At 36.4% G+C, this 22,714-nt stretch overlaps 1 protein-coding gene across 1 annotated transcript in view; it reads left to right on the top strand.

Annotated features, from left to right (window-relative positions):
• Positions 1–2,351: 2,351 nt before the first annotated feature.
• LOX (lysyl oxidase) overlaps positions 2,352–22,714 on the top strand; it is a 117,658-nt gene continuing 97,295 nt past the window's right edge. The window contains exon 1 of the mRNA XM_053700485.1: positions 2,352–3,192. Coding sequence (XP_053556460.1) covers positions 2,523–3,192 — 670 coding nt within the window. The 5' untranslated portion in view covers positions 2,352–2,522. The remainder of the gene's footprint in view (positions 3,193–22,714) is intronic.

Here is a 22,714-nt window from a genome sequence, read left to right as displayed (position 1 = left end):
CTACAAAGCTAAAAGTAGTCTTAAATGGGCAGGGGGTCAGGTAGACTAAATAGGGTGGTATGGGTTTGGTTTATCTTAAAGGATCAGGGAATCAGATAGTCTTAAAGGGAGAGGGGTTAAGTAGGGGTAAACAATATTAAATAGAAAGGGGGTAATTATTATTAATGGGGTAAGGGATAGGGAAGTTGATAATTTTAAAGAATAGGGGTTATGTAATCTTAAAAGTGGAGGGTTTAAGAGGTAGATTTAAAATTACTGTGGGTATCACTTGTATTAAGTATTTTTCTGTGACTACCTAATCCCTGCCCCTTTTAGACTACTTTCCCATAATCCTTTAAGACTACCTCCTCCTACACCTTTAAGGTTTACTTGTTTTAAAATATCTTTTTCTCTGCTCCTTTTCAACTCTTACCCCTTTAAGATCACCTGCCCCTATAAGAATATCTACCCTTCTAGCCTTGCCCTTTAAGACTACCTTACAACCTGTTCCCTTAAAACCCCTGCTCCTTGAAGACTACCCGACCCTCTACCCCTTTAAGATTATATACACTTACTCCTTCCCTTTAATACTACCGGATCCCCTGCCTCTTAAAGTCTACTTGAGTCCTTAACCTTCTGCCCCTTAAAGACTACTTGCTCTTTAAGACTATTTCCTCTACCCCTTTAAGACTATCTTCCATTACACCTTTATAACAATCTCTTTCTACCTCTTTCAGACTATCTAACCCCTAACTCCTGCCCCTTTTAAAATATATACCCCTTACCATATTGCATCTATCTACCACTTAACTTCATGCACCTTTAAGCGTATTTATCCCTTTCCATTTATTTATTTCAAGGTTATTTATGCTGCAAATTTAAGATTACTACCCATATCTACATCCTTTTTGTCACTTTAAGACTACCTGACCCCTGATCCTTTTATAACAATCTACCTTATACCCCTGTTCTTTAATACTTGATCCCCTACCCCTTTAAGTGTACCCGACCTCTTAACCCTTCTATCCCTTTAAGACTACCTGTCCTTCTGTCCCTTTATAAACATCTGTCCTACAACCCATTTGCCTTTAAAGGGACACTGTACCCAAATTTTTTCTTTTGTGATTCAGATAGAGCATGACATTTTAAGCAACTTTCTAATTTACTCCTATTATCAAATGTTCTTCATTCTCTTGGTATCTTTATTTGAAATGCAAGAAAGTACGTTTAGATGCCGGTCCATTTTTGGTGATCAACCTGGGTTGTTCTTGCTGATTGGTGGATAAACTCATCCACCAATAAAAAAAGTGCTGTCCAGAGTTCTGAATAAAAAAAAAGCTTAGATGCCTTCTTTTTAAAATAAAGATAGCAAGAGAACGAAGAAAAATTGATAATAGGAATAAATTAGAATGTGGCTTAAAATTGCATGCGCTATCTGAATCATGAAAGAAAAATTTTGGGTTCAGTGTCCCTTTAAGACTATCTCTCCTTACTTTTTTAAGATGATCTTTCCTACCTATTTAAGACTATTACTCTGCCCCTTTAAATGACCTCCCTCTACAACTTTAAGACAATCTACCCTTTTTAGACTATTTACTCCTGTCCCTTTAAAACTAGATATCCCTACCCCTTTAAGATTATGAACCCAGGTTTCCACCCCTTTAAGACTAAATGACACCATAATCCCCTGTCCCTTTAACACTATCTGACCTTATACCCTACCCCTTTAAAACTATCTACTCCCTGCTCATTTAAGTGTTCCTGACTCCTTAACCACCTCCTTTGAAAAGGTCATTCATTTGAATTGTCAGTCCTTTTAACCATTTTTCTTTTTTTTTTTGTCAGTCTATTTAAACTTTTTTTTTTTTTCATTTTTGCAGGTGTTGTGCTTGATACAGTATTTATTTCACTCCTTTGAGCTGTCGCTCCTTTGAACAGATATTGTTTTTTATCCGATGTTCCCAGCATCCAAAGGCTAATAGCATTTAACTTGTGCATAGTTTAACTGTTCAGAGCTGCCAAAAGTGTGTGGATTTGAGCTAAATTCCTTTAATATTGTCCTTGAGGTGACCTCTGTAAAGTCTCCAGAGGCTGCCACATGTTGTCCCCACTCAGTATCCCAAGGGTCCCTGGGTCCTAAACATCAATCTGTTGACTTGCCATGTGAATTTGTGATTGTTTTACTTGGGATAGGCAGATTTCAGATATATGCTGCTTTCCATGTTCTCAATTGCATTACGTGAATAAATAACAGAGACGGCAGCCGGCCAGAAATCCTTGTATAACTTTTTTTTTACAAAAAAAAGTGCCAAGAAACTTTAAAAACTCCCATTCCTCCTCCTCTTTCCCCACTACAATCACCAGCAAAGTCATAAGATGATGAGAAGCTGTTGGCTCCTCTTTGCTGCACTATAGTGCTTGAGTTATTCTGAGCAGTTAATATCAAAAGCTTTAGATTTCTTTTTATTTTGTTTCACATTTGCAATTGAATGTGAATTTAGTATTGTTTTACATTTATTTAAACAAGGACAAGTGTCTAAAACATGAGTAGTGCTTTTGGTATAGTTGTATTCCAGCTTGCTGTGTACTTCAGTTGCATTTTGCAAGGGAGCTGCCAGCAGCAGAGAAACCCAAATGGCCATAATGCCTTATGGAGGCAGAGGGTGCAGTGGCAGAGTAACGGAAGGGTATTCAGCTTGCTGAGCCAAGGCTCTGAGTACCAACCTGCCCGGAAAAGGGAGAGTGCAGCCGGTGCTCCACCTAACCCTGTGCTCCTGCTCAGCAGCAGGAACAGCTCTGTGACTAATGGTGCAGGGAGAGAATCCCAGGCTTCCAGACCTGAGCCACCTCATACTGGGGAGCGACAGGACACCACAGCACAGCAGCCAAGAGCACCTGTCAAACGTCACTGGTTCCAGGCAAATAGACAGAGCAGTCCAGCTGAAGATGCTGCAGGGAGGCAGCAGAGTAGTGCGCAGGATACTACAGACGGGCGCCAGGGTGCAGCGCTTCCTCAGAGCGCACAACCATCCCAGACTGTGAATAGGACAGCTGGCGGCAGGGCTAGACTGGATCAGATGCAGGGGGATGATCCATATAATCCCTACAAGTACTCAGAAGATAACCCCAACTACAACTACTATGACGCATATGAGAGGCCAAGAAGACGCGAGAGACAAAGGCCCGGCTATGGCACCCGCTATTTCCAAAATGGTAAGAAACCAATTAATTTGATGGGATTAGTGTGTGCCACATATGTATTCTAACCACACATGAGTGCTATCTTTAGCAGTAGTCTTTGAGTTTTGCAAGAGTGAAATAAGCTTGTATGTTAGCTCAATCTATGCAGCAGCCAATATAAAACAATCCTTTTCCTATCTAATGATATCAATAGTTAATTATTGTTGCTATCACTGTGAAAATTGTTATAACTAAATAACGTTTTGTGGTAAAGCTAATAATGTACCACAAATTATTACTAAGAGTATATAGACAGGTTATAAATTGTGACTTAAAATCTTGAATTGTCTCAAGGGCGCTCCCGTATCCTGTGCTATAGACAAATAAAGTTCAAATTAGCTGTTAGCAAAGCGATTGTGGTAGACTGGGAGTGAGAATGATTTTACAGAAAATATGTTCCTGATTTCAATGAAAACATTCTGAACACACAGATACTTTGTGCCTCTTCTGGTTCACTGTACAGTTTATACGCCTGCTAGGTCTTATGAACTAAGATAAATTAAGATAGACTCTACAGATAAACATAATCAGTAGGAATTTTCAAAGGCAAAAGATTTGTCCTGATTTATATATTGGCCCCAGCTTTGACTCTGAATCAGCAATTTGTAAATAATGATCTAAAGTAAACAATACATGCAATGTTTTAGTTCCTTACCAGATCTAATCATCCAAATAACTATATGAATCTTCAAGGGTTTGTGGTAAAACTGGAAAAAATGACTAATTAGGGAGTTCTAATGCAGTTATAGGAATGATGAGTATGATATATGTATAACCACTGATATTGCCTATTTAGAGAAATATGTGTAGCAAACTGATTGGTTGTAATATTATATATCAAATGATGGGTTCTTTGTTATGTTGATATAGTGTATATTATTGTATTATTGTCAATTATATTTTATGTTTATTAATACAATGCTATTAATGATATAGTCACATCATACACTAAATACACATCTGCAAAACTGTCAACTATTATTTTCTAATTATGTGACTGGGATGAGTTACATCTTTGCTGCTCACTTACTCAGATGGCCCCATAGAACTTTACATAAACTGTCCCTGTTATGGTCAATAATGGGAACAAGTAATTTCTGTACCTCAAGCAAAACCTCTGATAAAATACCATTAGCCCCCCCTGTCTAACAAGGGTAGCCATACTTGTAGCAACAGAATATAGGACACTGAGAAGCTTGATTATTTGAGCAATCAAGTTAAAGGGACAGTGTACTGTATTTCTGCTAACTTAAACAACAACCTAATACAGGGCTAGAATATGAGTGGCGTGCTAACCGTTCCATGCAAGCGAAACAGGGTTTATGGCTGCATTTTGTGCGCGTTGGAAGTAGCACCCGTATTAGAAATTGAAAGTAAACGTGGTCGCTTGAGTGCATCAGGATAGCGGGACTTCAGCGCTCTGGTTAACTGTTATGCTCGAATAAAAAGTTGCTAAATAAACATCAAAAATAAATTTCAAGGTACAGTTACACTCATAATAACACTGTTTAAAAAATATTGCATATAAAAGTTATAAGGACTCAAAGATATGAGGTCTCAGGTATTAGAAAAAAAGGTAGGCAAAGGGCTTTAACATAAAGCTACATACATATAGATGTCTAAATATATATGTATGTATGTATGTGTATATATATATATATATATATATATATGTATATATATATATATATAATGTGTGTGTGAGTGTGTACTTATGTATTTATTTATATGTGTATATATGTATTAACAGACATATATACACATATAAACACATAAATACATATGTATACATATATAAGTGCACTGGAACCCTTTGCAGTGAAGTAGCTGAAAACATGTAAAACCATATTTATGTTCATATTTAATGATGTGTTACACTGTATTTACTGTAAATATTTCACATTCCAATGTTCTTCACATAGGGGAATGTTCTATGTAATTTAAATAGATATTCCTATATATAACAATACCTATATATAATTATATATTTATACATATATATATAATTATATATATATATATATATATATATATATATATATATATATAAATATATATATATGAATACATGGAGCATAGTCTTCTATGTAAAGAACATTGAAAAGTGAAATAGTTATATTTCATGTTGGGTTAGCACACATTGGTTAAACGCAATCGGGTTTTGTGAGTAAGGTGTTTTTTCCCACTTTTCTTGCTCCATCAAAGTCTATAGGAGAATACGTTAACGCCTTTGTGAACTTCTGATTTTTGCGTGTGTCAGGTTTGCGCACAAGCAAAAACTTTTTACTTTCAACTTGTAATACACACACTACCCCATGCACACAAAAAGCCTCTGTTTAGAAAAATTAACACGCGAGTGGGAGCATAAACTACCACTCCACTCATAATCTAGCCCACAATGGGCTGATCTTGTAGGAAGTAGGCCAGTAAGGTAGCTCAGTTGGTAAATGCCCTGACTACAACAAAAAAAGCCTGTTTAAAAGATCCAAGGTAACAGGTTCAAATCCCAGCAGGGCCGACTCAGCCCTTCATCCTTCCGAGGTCGATAAAAATGAGTACCATTAAATTGGGTAATAATAATTACTATTCAGCTGCCGATTTGGTGAATTCTGAGAGCGAGCGCTGAAAAAGTGCTTTTAGTCCCACAGGGAGAAAGGCGCTATATAAATACTAGTTATTATTATTATAGGAAGTGAATACCTCATTATCTTCTCTGTTTAATTATTTAAAGTCCTCCTTATCATCTTTATTACTGCTTACTCAAAGGCCAATACTTAAGGCTAGATTTATCAAGCCCCTACGACAGCAAGTTCTCACAAGAACTTGCTCGCCGTGATTTATCAAGCAGCGGTCACCAGACCGCTGCTTCCCTAAGCTCTTCGCAACCTCTAAGGTGGCGAAATTCAATCTCCTCGGTCGAGTCCGACCGAGGAGATTGACAGCTCCTGCCCGCACGTGATTGGCTGTGCGCGGGCAGGGGGCGGGATTGCACATGAGCGCAAAATTGCGCTCGTGTGCAATGTTGATTACCTACGGGTAATTTCGCCCCGCCACAGGCGAGCTGATATGTGCCCCTGTACGCCTCAGCTATGATAAATCTAGCCCTTAGAGAGAACAATGGAAAATGAACATTTTAGTACCTCATTGTTGTATCTAAATCTTCTTGTTCACATGTCTGTTTGCTTTTTTGTAACTAAAACCTAAGTTCAAAAATGTTCAGTATAGGTGGGGAAACAATAGGCAAAATCAGCTATTTCAAATGAGAAAATAAAGGCGAATGAGCTATTTGTAAACGATTGAATACACTCCAGTAGGTAAAATAGACAATTAGGAAAACACTAAAGGTTAGAAAATAGTTACACTGTTCCTTTAATTCCCTTCTGAGTGCGTGTGAGTGTAGCAAAGTTGATTAGTTTTGCTTAAGGACATACTCAGCCCTGACTGACATAACAAGTGTGCAGATAACATCTATTTTCTGTCCAGATGTTTGACATAGATAATGAGAAAATCAACAAATTAGAACCTAATACAATCACTCATTTGGATACTAATTCCTAACCTTTAGCCACTAAGTTTATGACCACATGGATCTTAAGGGTATTTTATATGCAAGTAGACCTGTGTTTATATAAAGACAACAGTTTTACACATTTTGGGGAATATTTCTTTCCAGATATCTGATGTAGATAATTATTAAATCTATAAATTAAAACATTAATGTAATCACTTATTTGGATACTAATAAAATGTCTTACTAACATTTAGCTACTGGTTTATATCCAATTTGATCTATAAAACATTTTTACTGGCCAGAATAATCTCATTTAAATAATGATAGTAAAATAACTTTAAACACAGCTGGAAAACAAAAATCAGCCTTTTAATATTATTTTTAATATAGACATGAATCCTGCATTTATGTGTTTGTATGTTAAAGCATAATAGAAACAAATTGTTGGATTTAGACAAAGAACCAGTGGAATTTTGCTGTGTTCCCGTAACTGAGGAATGGCTCCAGCAAAATCTACTTGCGTCTGTATAAATAAGGCAATGATCCAAATTTGTTTTGGGAGAATAAGGCATGGATTAACAGCTTTTATGTATCTACATTTCTGCTGTAATTCACCCTCTTTACAATTCTCACGATCCAAAGATTTGTTGATGAAATTCTTAAAGGGATAGGATAGTCAAAATTAAATTTTCATGATCCAGAAACTTTTAAATTTACTTCTGTTTTCAAATGTGTATCATTCTCTTTTTATCCCTTGTTGAAAAAGAATACACACATATCCTAAACTAGTGGGAGCTAGACAAATTTTACTTTTGGCTAACTACTTTTGTTGAGCTAGCTGCTAGTAGTTCAATGCTGTTCCTTCAGCAAAGGATAACAAGATAATGAAGCACATTTGAAAAAATAAAGTAAATTGGAAAGTTGTTTAAAATTGTATGTTCTATCCAAATCATGAAAGAAAATTTTGGGGTTTCCTGTCCCTTTTAAAAAGACATGAAACCCAACATTTTTCTTTCATGATTCAGACCGAGGATACAATTTTAAACAAGTTTACAATTTAGTTCTATTATATAATTTGCTTCATTCTCTTGGCATCATTTGTGGAAGAAGCAGCATTGCACTACTGGGAGCTAGCCACCAATCAGTACCTGCTCCTGAGCCAAAGTATTATTTTAAAAAAGAATACCAAGAGAACAAAACAAATTAGATAATAGAATAATAGAAGTAAACTTGAAAGTTGTTTAAAATCACTTGCTTTGAATCATGAAAGAAAAAAAAACTAAGTTTGTATGTCCCTTTGTATATATAAGTTTGAAAATCATTTGCCACATTAAAGGGACATTAAACTAATATCATATACCAACAATTAAGCCCTGAATTAATGTTTTAAAATTATTTAGCACTGTAATTTTATCAAATGTGAAAGGTTTTGCAAATCAAGAGCAGTTCAGGAATACTTTTCTAAACTGCTGGAACCTATTTTCCTGGTCTCTTTTGTCGTGGTTAATGAGTGAGAGATATAAATGAGCTTGTGCTCTGATTTAACCAATCACTGAAATGTTGCAGGCTCAGAACAATTTCCCCATACTTAAAGATACATTTAACTCCCTATGGAACCTATATCAAACCAACTCAAATTTATTATCTAGAACCTCCATAAGAATACAGTAGCAGAACCTTTTAAGATTTTTTTTTGGTATCACATTATTTTTCAAAATAGTTGTTATTAATAGCAATGTTTACATTTAGTGCTCCATAAGCATAAACCACAATTTTGTGTTTTCAGCCCATGTACAATAGCTTCAGTCAGTTTTATCTTGTTGTGTTAAGACCTAGAATATCCTGATAAATGTAGGGAATTGTTTATCAGCAGATATGCACATATAAAACTATGATTAAGAAAGTGTAAAGGGCCATAATACCCAAATGTTTAAACACTTGAAAGTGACGCAGCATAGCTGTAAAAAGCTGACTAGAAAATATCACCTGAACATCTCTATGTAAAAAAGAAAGATATTTTACCTCAAAAGTTTCTCAGTAGCCACATCCCATTGTAAAGGACTTCTAAGCAGCAAATTAGTATGTCTGTCCCGGGACAGCGGAAGGAGCGAGCTTTCATGCATGCTCATGTTATTTTCCTATTCAGTTTAAGGAAGTTTACTATGAAATCCCATGAGAGTTAAATGAAGTCTCATGAGATCACAGTAAAAGAGTTCATGACCTCGGCACTGTTGATGCTGATTGGCTGCTGTTCATTTCTTCATTTTTAATTTTATTTTACCTGCAGCTGGGCAGCAGCTGAGTATAACTTTTTACACAAAACTTACTCTGCTGAGCTGAGGAGATTGTGAGGTAAGATATCTTCCTTTTTTACATAGAGATACTCAGGTGATATTTTCCTGTCAGCTTTTTACAGTTATACTGCATCAGTTTCAAGTGATTTAGCATATGAGTATTGTGTCCCTTTAATTTGTGCCAGCACCTTTGTAATCTGATGCATATCGCCTCTTAGGGGTGAGAAGTACCTTATTTTGTACTGAAGACTGAAACAATGCATCTAACTAAAATCTTGAATCAATATGAGTAGTGTTTGCACCAATCCAAAAAAGAAATTGGGGTCAGCCTCTGATTGTGTTATATTCCTGTCTATCAGATCTGGTTGTTGAACATACTCTTCATGTTTCACAGAATGTAAGAAAAAAAGACCAGAATCTCAGTATTATTTAGTTTAGGAGAATGTTATATATTGTGTAAAATGTTTTTATGGTCTGTAAACTCCAGAAAAAGAAGATACACCTGAATAATAGTATTTTGGAACCATCCTATGAATTACCAAAGCTCTGTACCTCATATCATATATTGGTTTAATGGTGAAGGTATAATTATAACATGACTATTTGTTGAATAATTTAGTAGCATTTAATGCCACTAAAATGGATTTTGAAATTAAACTAAACGTTATTAGACTCACCACTTTGCTTACCTCTGCTGGAACTGGTCACACGTCCAGTAGTATCAGTTAATGGATTGAAAACATTTCTGAAGTCTCTTACATTATGGTGATTCAAAGGCTTCAGCAGTTCCCATTGTGCCACATACAGCTCTCAGTCTTCAAAAGATAGTGAGCTGAAGCCAACATCAGTCTACATACAAATAAAACAGTGTCATCACTAAGTACAGGATGCTGCCAATTTCTTGCATTTTATATAATGCTATAAGAGTAATATTGTACATGTATTGATATTAATAACCCATTACAACTATTATTAAATAGAGATGTGACTGTATTATGTCAAATACTCATCTCTATTTAATATTCTAAGTTTGTTCTAAGGATTTTTGGTGTGTCGTTTTTGACTACTCTCAAGTAAGATATGCCTTTGTGTAATCTTATGCCTTATTTGTCTTGATCACTAATAATCTATTAAAGAAGAGTGTTAGACAAACCACTAAATGTCTGTGATAAGAGCAGAATCACAAGGGGAACAAGGAATGGAACATATAAATAGTACATGTTTATCCATAATAAAAAAAAGGATCACAGGAAAATATATATCAAAATCTTTATTCATTCCATTTGGGACTAAAGCTTCTAATTTATAGATCCAGTATAACTCTCTTTGTTTTAACAATGTTTCTCTATTGCCCTCTCTTCTAGGGATATTAATAATAATTCAATAATCTGGGACCTCAGCTTTGAAATATTATGACCAGACTGTAAAAGATGTTCTGCTACTGGATATTTTAAATATTTTTGCATGTTGGTGGTTCTATGTCCTGAATTATCTGCTTAGTATTTACTATCATTTGTTTCTTTTTGACTCTTCAACCATCTACAGTGGCCTACCTTGCTGGTTTCAATCTGCCTCCCCATTCTACAATTTAATATTTTTATTTAACTAAAACAATAACATTATAGGTTTCACTTTCATTTTTACATTTTGCCCCTCTATTTCTATTCACACTTAGCTCCTTGTGGATATTTTAAATATCCAGTCCTAATGTTGGACTTACGTTTGGTAATCTGTTCCCGTATAAAGGTGGGTGGTCTCACCAACATATACCTGCCTACAAGGGCATTTGAGTAAATAAATAGCATAGGTAGTATTACAGGCAAAATACCATTTAAATACTAAATTTCCTTCCTTTTCTTGGATGGTTAAAAAGGATCCCTTGATCATATTGTTACAGTTAGAACAGTGTAAACAAGGGAAGCAACCCATAATTTTTCTCCCAATAAATAACTGTTGACTAATTTTAGTAGAAACTATATCAGCTCTTATAAGGGAATAGCACAAAGTTCACATCCACAGCACTTACTTTTTTAATGAAGCATACAGACAAGCAAAAAACAAAAGCGACATTTCGGGCTCACATGCCCTTAATCATGCATAGTTTCTGTGTACACCTATGCATGATTAAGGGCGTGTGAGCCCGAAACGTCACTTTTGTTTTTTGCTTATTTGTATGCTTCATTAAAAAAGTTTTCCTGAATCAATAAGTGCTGTGGACGTGAACTTTGTGCTATACATACTTGGGACATGGCCATGGCCCCCATTCCAGCGTGCACTGCCCAGGAGGGCTGTATCAGGTGCTGAACTATGTTTGTTTTTCTAATAAGGGAATGTTTTATCTGTTTTGCCTTTCTATATGCTGGCATAGGGGGATTCCTTTTTTATTGCAAGGCAAATGATCTCACACTTTAACCTATTCATTTATTATACACTTACAATATAGTAACCAAAGAAACAAATTACCCATTCAGGACACAGTTTGGAGATTGTGTAACTCCACAGTAGCTCCCAGTAGCACACATAAAAATGGTTTCCTCCAGAATTGCATGTTGGTGGTTCTATGTCCTGAATTATCTGCTTAGTATTTACTATCATTTGTTTCTTTTTGACTCTTCAACCATCTACAGTGGCCTACCTTGCTGGTTTCAATCTGCCTCCCCCTTCTACAATTTAATATTTTTATTTAACTAAAACAATAACATTATAGGTTTCACTTTCATTTATACATTTTGCCCCTCTATTTCTATTCCCACTTAGCTCCTTGTGCAGATGTATTCACTCAACAATCTTCTATTTATTGAACTTCTTAAAATTTAGCACTCAACAAGTAAGGAGTTGATTCTGTGTAGTCCACAACACCCAAGCAGCTCCAGATCCTGTGTAAGTGCTTCTAACGCCACCAGAAGTGTGGGGAATCCCATGGTTCACTATACAGACCTGGGGGTGCAAGCCGCCAAGTCTGCTGCATACTCAATAGGCAAAACCTAACAGACATCTACACAATTAAAGGGACAGTCAACACTAAAATTGTTATTGTTTAAAAAGATAGATAATTCCTTTACTATCTATTCCCTAGCTTTGAACAACCAACATAGTTATATTATTATACTTTATAACATTTAAACCTCTAAATGTCCTGCCTGTTTCTAAGCCACTACAGACAGACAGCCTCTTATCACATGCTTTTCTATTTGCTTTTCACAACAGGAGACTGCTCGTTCATGTGGGCTATATAGATAACATTGTGTTCACGCCCATGGAGTCAGCACAACACAGCACAAATTGGCTAAAATGCAAATCAATAGATAATAAATAAAAAGTAATTTGATCAGGGGGCTGTCAGAAGATGCTTAGATACAAGGTAATCACAGAGGTAAAAAGTATATTAATTTAACTGTATTGGTTATGCAAAACTGGGGAATGGGTAATAAAGGGATTATCTATATTTTTAAACAACACAAATTCTATTGCAGACTGTCCCTTTAAAGGTACTATTAAAGTAGAAGTTAAAAAAATAACTTTTAATGAAAGATAAAAAAATAAGAGGCAGGTAACCAAACGGTTCCTTACATATTTCATGCCCGCACTTGGCACTTAATCATAGGAATAATGGTTACAACATAATCCCTCTATTTAAAGGGACAGTATCCAATCATATCAATCAGGTCATTTGTCATATGCACAAGATTAAGATGCCTGGCTATAGCTAAGTCTTAGTTTTAATGCTTGGTATCGCTAATGTGTTCCCTCATTCTAGATCTGAATTCCATAAAGGTCTGACCTACATACTGTTGGAAGCAGAGGCTACACTCTAGTAAGTACACCACAACATCAGTCCTACAATTGGCATAACATTTGGTCTCAAAAGACTCATGAGTCACAGAGCTAATAAAGAAACTCCTAATACTGAAAATACCACAGGATAATGCATGGACCCATGCCACACCTGAAGGTGCCTTTACTTTTAACCCATCTACTCCTTTCATGACCCTTAGAACATACCTAACTGGGAGCCAATTGTGAGGATAATGTAGGTGGTTTCCTCTGTACATAAGTCAACAACTGTTGCTAAAAGCTCACCATCTTTTAAAATGAAAATTTTCTTAAGGATGGTTCATACTTTTGGTTAAAATTCTGTTGAAAAAACAACTTAATCCTGTGTTAATCTTATCTTTTTTCTGGATCAATAAATCAGATTTATCTGTGATTCATCCTTGACCTCCATTAAAGTATCCCTCAAGACTTTATCATCATAACCCCTCCGTTTCAATGTATTGGTAAGTGCTGAAGACTGATTTTCAAAAAGCTCATCTGAGTTGGTATTCCTTCTTAATCGCAAAAAAAGAGCCCTGGGAATATAGTGTACTAAATGTGGTGGATGGCATGACTTAGAGTGTAAAATGTTATTCCAAGAAGTAAGCTTGTGAAAGGTATCAGTGATTATTCTCCATGACCCCGCATCTCCTGTCAGTGTAAGATCAAGAAAATGCATTGTCACTTCTTGTATTTTGCCAAAAAACCTCAAATTAAGGTCATTGTGTTTCAAATATGTCATAAATGCTGAGAAATCGAAGTGTTCCATTACAATAAATACAGGGTCATCTATGAATCTCATGTACTTCACAATTTGATTTACGAATGGGTTGGTGCTGTTATACAGATAAAAACTCTCCCATCATCCAACAAATAAATTGGCAAAGGATGGGGGGAACTTTGTACCCATCACAGTGCCACATACTTGAAGATAATATTTATTGTCAGACAGGAAAAAGTTATGTTTTAACAGAAATTCAACTGCCTCACACAGAAACAATTTAAACTCCTCCAAAAATCTAGTTCCTGTATCTAAAAAGTATCTCACTGCCGTATGCCTAATGAATGTGGTATGTTTGAGTACAAGGCGGCAGCATCAACTATAACCCACCTGTATCCAATCTTCCATTCAGCATTATACACAAGTACACAAGAGACGGGTAGAATCTCTCAAATAGTTGTTCGAATTTGTAACCAATAGGCAAATGATGAAAGATGGGGACAAGGGACATTCAGGAATCTAAAACCTGACTCGATCTTGCATTCGTATCCCTAATGTTACTGCCTGATCCAACAATCTTGAAAATTTCACCTTGAACTCATTGGTGTTATTTCTACACAGCTTCTTATAAGAACATATATCACTTAATTTGCGATTAGCTTGCAAGATATAGTCATCTTTATTCGTAACAACAACATTTCAACCCTAATCAGATGATCTGATAGCAAACGGCCAGATTACGAGTTTTGTTTTAGAGGCTATGCGGTGCTAACGAGCAGTTTTCTCTCACTGCTCACTTACATGCAGCACTGGTATTACGGGTTTTTGCAAACCCGGCATTAAAAGGCAAGAAGTGAGCGTTGAGCAAAATTGTGCTCCTTACCACACGCCAATACCAGCGCTGCTTAAGTCAGCGGTGAGCTGGTCGTACGTGCTTGTGCACAATTTCCCCATAGGAATCAATGGGGAGAGCCGGCTGAGAAAAAGTCTAACACCTGCAAAAAAGCAGCATAAAACTCAGTAATGCAGCCCCATTGATTCCTATGGGGAAATAAAATTTATGTTTACACCTAACACCCTAACATGAACCCCGAGTCTAAACACCTCTAATCTTACACTTATTAACCCCTAATCTGCCGCCCGCGACATTGCAGACACCTACATTATATGTAATAACCCCTAATCTGCTGCCCCCAACATCACCGACACCTACATTATATTTATTAACCCCTAATCTGCAGCCCCCAATGTCATCGCAACCTACCTACACTTATTGACCCCTAATCTGCCGCCCCAATGTCGCCGCCACTATACTAAATGTATTAACCCCTAAACCTAAGTCTAACCTTAACCCTAACACCCCTAACTTAAATATAATTACAATAAATCTTAATAAAAACTACTATTATTACCTAAATAATTCCTATTTAAAACTAAATACTTACCTATAAAATAAACCCTAAGCTAGCTACAATATAACTAATAGTTACATTGTAGCTATGTTAGGGTTTATTTTTATTTTACAGGCAAGTTTGTATTTATTTTAACTAGGTACAATAGTTATTAAATAGGTATTAACTATTTAATAACTACCTAGCTAAAATAAATAAAAAAGTACCTGTAAAATAAAACCTTACCTAAGTTACAATAACACCTAACCTAACCCTACAATTAAATAAATTAACTAAATTAAAAACAATTAAATAAATTAAATCAAATTAGCTAAAGAACAAAAAAAACACTAAATTACAGAAAATAATTACAAGATATTTAAACTAATTACACCTAATCTAATAGCCCTATCAAAATAAAAAAGCCCCCCCTCAAAAAAAAACCTAGCCTAAACTAAACTATCAATAGCCCTTAAAAGTGCCTTTTGTGGGGTATTGCCCCAAAGTAATCAGCTCTTTTACCTTAAAAAAAATCAACCGCCCCAACAGTAAAACCCACCCAATACACCCTTAAAAAACCTAACATTAACCCCCTGAAGATCGACTTACTGTTCTGAAGACTGGACATCCATCCTCAAGGAAGCGGCAGAAGTCTTCATCCAACTGGGCCGAAGTCCTCACTGAAGCCGGGAGAAGTCTTCATCCAAGCCAGGTGAAGTGGTCCTCCAGACGGGCAGAAGTCTTCATCCAGACGGCATCTTCTATCTTCATCCATCCGACGTGGAGCGGCTCCATCTTCAACACGTCCGACGCGGAGCATCCTCTTCATCCGGAGTCTTCTTACTGAATGACGGTTCCTTTAATTGACGTCATCCAAGATGGCATCCCTTAGATTCCGATTGGCTGATAGAATTCTATCAGCCAATCGGAATTAAGGTAGAAAAAATCCTATTGGCTGATGCAATGAGCCAATAGGATTGAAGTTCAATCCTATTGGCTGTTCCAATCAGCCAATAGAATGCGAGCTCAATCCTATTGGCTGATTGGATCAGCCAATAGGATTGAACTTCAATCATATTGGATGATTGCATCAGCCAATAGGATTTTTTTCTACTTTAATTCCCATCCAATGCCCATCCAAATGCCCTTTTCAGGGTCTTTGGTGGAATCCTCAGCAGGGAAGGCATCACCGGCTTTTTTGTCCAGCGACAAAGGCAGCATAGAGGTGGCAGAAAACACAAACACCACCATGGACACCCGGATTACAAGGAACAGGAGAGGCAGAGGAAATATGCGGAACCAACTGAGCCAACACAACAGACAGTTCTAAACATCTCCTCTGTTGAGCTTACGGACACTGGTCATATATTGCAACAAATTCACTAAATTAAGCTGTTTTTCAACAGTGCTGTGGGTTTTTTTAATATCCTTTTCTCTTTTGAAATAGGTTATTAATTAAGTGTGTTTCAATTGTTGAGAGATAGGGGTGTCTCTTTTTTTATCCCACTGGCTTTTTAGTTTGTATTTCCCAGCGCTTAGTAACACTCAAAAGTCAGCAATTGTTTAAATCCTTGTTCTTTAAAGGTAAAATTATACAAAGAGATTGGTAAAATATTTTAGTAATGTATTTATATAGTTAACACACATATATATAATATTGTAGTAAGACTTGTTCCTATATTTTCTTGTTTTTAATGACACTGGTGTATATAGTGGTAGCTCCTCTAAGTAATTGTTTTCAGGTAACTCAAGAGTTAAATCTTGAATGGTGTAATAAAATATGGTAAACACTAGGGGGAGCAATTACATTGTGTGAGACATTTTGTCAAATTTGTTAGTAATTAAGTTTTTAATTGATCAGCCTATATATTGTGGCTATAGGCAGAAATGTTTTGTATGCATGATTAAGGCCATAAAGGCCGAAACGTTGCATGTAATGTGAAAATAAAGTTTATTTCTTTTACCTAAATTGGTGCTGTGGATTCTATCTCTCTTTTCAGGGCAATGGGGAGCTTAGGTTTTTTTAGATAGTATTTTATTTGGGGGGTTGGTTGTGTGGGTGGTGGGTTTTACTGTTGGGGGGTTGTTTGTATTTTTTTTACAGGTAAAAGAGCTGATTACTTTGGGGCAATGCCCCGCAAAAGGCCCTTTTAAGGGCTATTGATAGTTTAGTTTAGGCTAGGGGCTTTTTTATTTTGATAGGGCTATTAGATTAGGTGTAATTAGTTTAAATATCTTGTAATTTCTTTATTATTTTCTGTAATTTAGTGTTTGTTTGTTTTTGTACTTTAGCTAATTTGATTTAATTTAGTTAATTGTTTTTAATTTAGTTAATTTATTTAATTGTAGGGTTAGGTTAGGTGTTATTGTAACTTAGGTTAGGTTTTATTTTACAGTTTTTTTTGTATTTATTTTAGCTAGGTAGTTATTAAATAGTTAATAACTATTTAATAACTATTGTACCTAGTTAAAATAAATTCAAACTTGCCTGTAAAATAAAAATAAACCCTAAGGTAGCTACAATGTAACTATTAGTTATATTGTAGCTATTTTAGGGTTTATTTTATAGGTAAGTATTTAGTTTTAAATAGGAATTATTTAGGTAATAATAGTAATTTTTATTAAGATTTATTGTAATTATATTTAAGTTAGGGGGTGTTAGGGTTAGACTTAGGTTTAGGGGTTAATACATTTAGTATAGTGGCAGCGACGTTGGGGGTGGCAGATTAGGGGTTAAGTGGCGTTGGGTGGTGGCAGATTGGGTAGGTGGCGGCGATGTTAGGGATGGCAGATTAGGGGTTTATAATATTTAACTAGTGTTTGCAATGCAGGAGTGCGGCGGTTTAGGGGTTAATATGTTTATTATAGTTGCAGTGATGTCCGAAGCGGCAGATTAGGGGTTACAAATTTTATTTTAGTGTTTGCGATGCGGGAGGGCCTCGGTTTAGGGGTTAATAGGTAGTTTATGGGTGTTAATTAGCATTTTAGTTATGAGTTTTATGTTACGGCGTTGTACCATAAAACTCTTAACTACTGACTTTTAAATGTGTTTGGGATCTTGGAGGTAGAGGTTGTACCGCTCAATTTTTGGCCTTCAGGACAGACTCGTAATATCAGCGCTATGGAAGTCCCATAGAAAAAAGACTTTACGAAGTTTACGTAAGTCGTTTTGCAGTAAGGCCAAAGAAGTGTGTGGTGCCCCTAAACCTGCAAGACTCGTAATAGCAGTGGGCATAAAAAAGCAGCGTTAGGACCTCTTAAAGCTGCTTTTTTACCTTAATGCACAACAGCCAATAGAATGCAAGCTCAATCCTATTGGCTGATCCAATCAGCAAATAGGATTGAACTTCAATCCTATTGGCTGATCCAATAAGCCAATAGGATTTTTCCTACCTTAATTCCGATTGGCTGATAGAATCCTATCAGCCAATCGGAATTCAAGGGACGCCATCTTGGATGGCGTCATTTAAAGGAACCTTCATTCGTCGGGAGTCGTCGGAAGAAGAGGATGCTCTGTGTCGGCTGGCTTCAAGATGGAACCGCTCCGCTCCAGAAGGATGAAGATAGAAGATGCCGCCTGGATGAAGCCTTCTGCCCCTCTGGAGGACCACTTGTGCCCGGCTGGGTGAAGATGTCTCAAGGTAGGGTGATATTCAAGGGGTTAGTGTTAGGTTTTATTAAGGGGGAATTAGGTGGGTTTTAGAGTAGGGTTGGGTGTGTGGGTGGTGGGTTTTAATGGGTTTTAATGGGGGGGTATTGTATTTTTTTTTACCGGTAAAAGAGCTGATTACTTTAGGTCAATGCCCGGCAAAAAGCCCTTTTAAGGGCTATTTGTAATTTAGTATAGGGTAGGGAATTTTATTATTTTGGGGGGCTTTTTTATTTTTTTAGGGGGATTAGAGTAGGTGTAATTAGTTTAAATAAATTGTAATTATTTATTTATTTTCTGTAATTTAGAGGGGAGGTTTTTGTACTTTAGTTTATTTAATTTAATTGTAGTTAATTTAGGTAATGAATTTAATGATAGTGTAGTGTTAGGTGTAATTGTAATTTAGGTTAGGATTTTATTTATTTATTTATTAATTTATTTATTAATTTACAGGTAAATTTGTACTTATTTTAACTAGGTAGTTATTAAATAGTTAATAACTATTTAATAACTATTGTACCTAGTTAAAATAAATACAAAGTTGCCTGTAAAATAAATATAAACCCTAAGCTAGCTACAATGTAACTATTAGTTATATTGTAGCTAGCTTAGGGTTTATTTTATAGGTAAGTATTTATTTTTAAATAGGATTCATTTATTTAATTGTAGTAATTTTATTTTGTTTTATTTAAATTATATTTAAGTTAGGGGGTGTTAGGGTTAGGGTTAGACATAAGTTTAGGGGTTAATAAATTTAATATAGTTGCGGCGACGTTGGGGGCGGCAGATTAGGGGTTAATAAATGTAGGTAGGTGTCGGTGATGTTAGGGAAAACAGATTACGGATTAATAAAATTTAACTAGTGTTTGCAAGGCGGGAGTGCGGCGGTTTAAGGGTTAATATATTTATTACAGTGGCGGCGATGTCCGGTCTGCAGATTAGGGGTTAAAAACTTTATTAAAGTGTTTCCGATGTGGGGGGGCCTCGGTTTAGGGGTTAATAGGTAGTTTATGGGTGTTAGTGTACTTTTTATCACTTTAGTTAAGAGTTTTATTTTACGGCGTTAGCCCATAAAACTCTTAACTACTGACTTATAAATGAGGTAGGAGTCTTGACAGGAGAGGGTCTACCGCTCACTTCTTCCAAGACTCGTAATACCGGTGTTAGGCAAATCCCATTAAAAAGATAGGATACGCAATTTAAGTAAGGGGATTTGCGGTAAGCTCGAGTCGCAGAAGAAAAGTTAGCGGTACACCTGTACCTGCCAGATTCGTAATACCAGCGGGCGTTAAAAAGCAGCGTTGGGACCTCTCAACGCTGCTTTTTAACCCTAACGCAAGACTCATAATCTAGCAGTTTGATTCTCAAAAAGCATTTCATAAAAAAAAAATCTGATTTCAATAAAAAAAAAAAATCTGATTTCAATAAAAAAAAAATCATTAATATTTATCCACCCTGCCAAAAACCTGCCTAGTGCTCCATTTCAAATAAAGATCCCATTCCCCTCAAAATAGTTCAAGATGCAGGGGGGGGGGGGGTTAACAAACAGCAAACTGCTTTCCTGGCCAAGCATGCATCTTCCCCAGCAGCTAGAAATGCTGTCAAATGTCAAGGAGCTGGAATCAATGGCCGAGCTTACCAAAATACTCTTTATTAATATAAAAATATTTAAAAAAAATGTATATGACCATGCTTGAAAGCTGAACTATCTGTAACAAAAAACAAACACTTTTCCTGTCCAAGCACCCATTATCTCAGTTTCAGGTGGAGTGCTGTTTCAAGTGTAATAATCTGGAATCAATGGCTGAGAGGCTATTTAATGTTAACACAGTGATACAACAGGGGCCAGGGGTAAGAGAGCAATAAGACTTAACTTAGTAGCTGAACACTCTTTAGTACTATAATCAGCTCCTATAAATCAAACAACGATTAAAGGGACATTAAACACTAACGCCTAGATTTAGAGTTCTGCGGTAGCCGTCAAAAGCAGCGTTAAGGGGTCCTAACGCTGCTTTTTACTGCCCGCTGGTATTTAAAGTCAGCCAGGAAAGGGTCTAACGCTCACTTCCAAGCCGTGACTTTTCCATACCACAGATCCCCTTACGCCAATTGCGTATCCTATCTTTTCAATGGGATCTTCCTAACGCCGGTATTGAGAGTCTTGGCTGAAGTGAGCATTAGACCCTCTACCGACAAGACTCCAGCCGCAGAAAAAAGTCAGTAGTTAAAGGGACACTGTACCCAAATTTATTCTTTCATGATTCAGATAGAGCATGAAATTTTAAGCAACTTTCTAATTTACTCCTATTATCAAATTTTCTTCATTCTCTTGGTATCTTTATTTGAAATGCACAAATGTAAGTTTAGATGCCGACCCATTTTTGGTGAACAACCTGGGTTGTCCTTGCTGATTGGTGGATAAATTCATCCACCAATAAAAAAGTGCTGCCCAGAGTACTAAAACCAAAAAAAGCTTAGATGCCTTCTTTTTCAAATAAACATAGCAAGAGAATGAAGAAAAATTGATAATAGGAACAAATTAGAAAGTTGCTTAAAATTGCATGCTCTTTCTGAATTACAAAAGAAAAAATTTGGGTTCAGTGTCCCTTTAAGAGCTTTCTGGGCTAACGCCGGTTCATAAAGCTCTTAACTACTGTGCTCTAAAGTACACTAACACCCATAAACTACCTATGTACCCCTAAACCGAGGCCCCCCCACATCGCCGCACTATAATACATTTTTTTAACCCCTAATCTGAAGACCGCACATCGCCGCCACCTACATTATCCATATGAACCCCTAATATGCTGTCCCTAACATCGCCAACCCCTATATTATATTTATTAACTCCTAATCTGCCCCTCCAACGTCGCCACTACCTAACTACACTTATTAACCCCTAATCTGCCGACCGGACCTCGCCGCCACTCTAATAAATGTATTAACCCCTAAACCGCCACACTCCCGCCTCGCAAACCCTATAATAAATAGTATTAACCCCTAATCTGCCCTCCCTAACATCGCCGCCACCTAACTTCAAGTATTAACCCCTAATCTGTCGACCGGACCTCGCCGCTACTATAATAAATGTATTAACCCCTAAAGCTAAGTCTAACCCTAACCCTAACACCCCCCTAAGTTAAATATAATTTTATTGTAACGAAATAAATTAACTCTTATTAAATAAAGTATTCCTATTTAAAGCTAAATACTTACCTGTAAAATAAACCCTAATATAGCTACAATATAACAAATAATTATATTGTAGCTATTTTAGGATTTATATTTATTTTACAGGCAACTTTGTATTTATTTTAACTAGGTACAATAGCTATTAAATAGCTATAGGGGTCAGCGATAGCGGGGGCGGCAGATTAGGGGTTAATAAGTATAAGGTTAGGGGTGTTTAGACTCGGGGTACATGTTAGGGTGTTAGGTGCAGACTTAGAAAGTGTTTCCCCATAGGAAACAATGGGGCTGCGTTAGGAGCTGAACGCTGCTTTTTTGCAGGTGTTAGGTTTTTTTTCTGCCCAAACTGCCCTATTGTTTCCTATGGGGGAATCGTGCATGAGCACGTTTTTCCAGCTAGCCGCTACCGTAAGCAACGCTGGTATTGAGAGTTGAAGTGGCGGTAAATATGCCTGTACGCTCCCTTTTTGGAGCCTAACGCAGCCCTTCAGAGAACTCTCAATACCAGCGTTGTTTAGAAGCAGTGCTAGAAAAAAAAGACGCGTAGCTAACGCACCCCTTTGGCCGCAAAACTCTAAATCTAGGTGTAAATAAATTATTGCTTGAAGGATGTATTTAGAGTACAGATTAGCCTGAGAATAATTTGTACATGTATTTATAAAAATTATATTAGTTGTTTAAATATTGAAAAAATAAAGGTTAAGTTATTGTCCATAAAGCAGGGGGCACCGCCATATTTTAACTTAGGTTACCTTTTCTGCTGAGGCCATTTAGGAATGATTATAAATGGCTTACTAGAGTGTGCAACCAATGACTGTGTGGAATATAGTGGTGTCTACAGTTCCATGTTTAAGATGAATTAGAAAGCCCACAATATTCAGAATTAAATTACAGGAAAGAAGAAGAAAATAAATAATCAACGTATAT

Source organism: Bombina bombina, chromosome 2, assembly GCF_027579735.1.
Source record: "Bombina bombina isolate aBomBom1 chromosome 2, aBomBom1.pri, whole genome shotgun sequence".
NCBI classification, from domain to species: domain Eukaryota; kingdom Metazoa; phylum Chordata; class Amphibia; order Anura; family Bombinatoridae; genus Bombina; species Bombina bombina.
The sequence above is the reverse complement of the archived record's forward strand: the minus strand, read 5'-3'. Positions and strand labels throughout refer to the sequence as shown.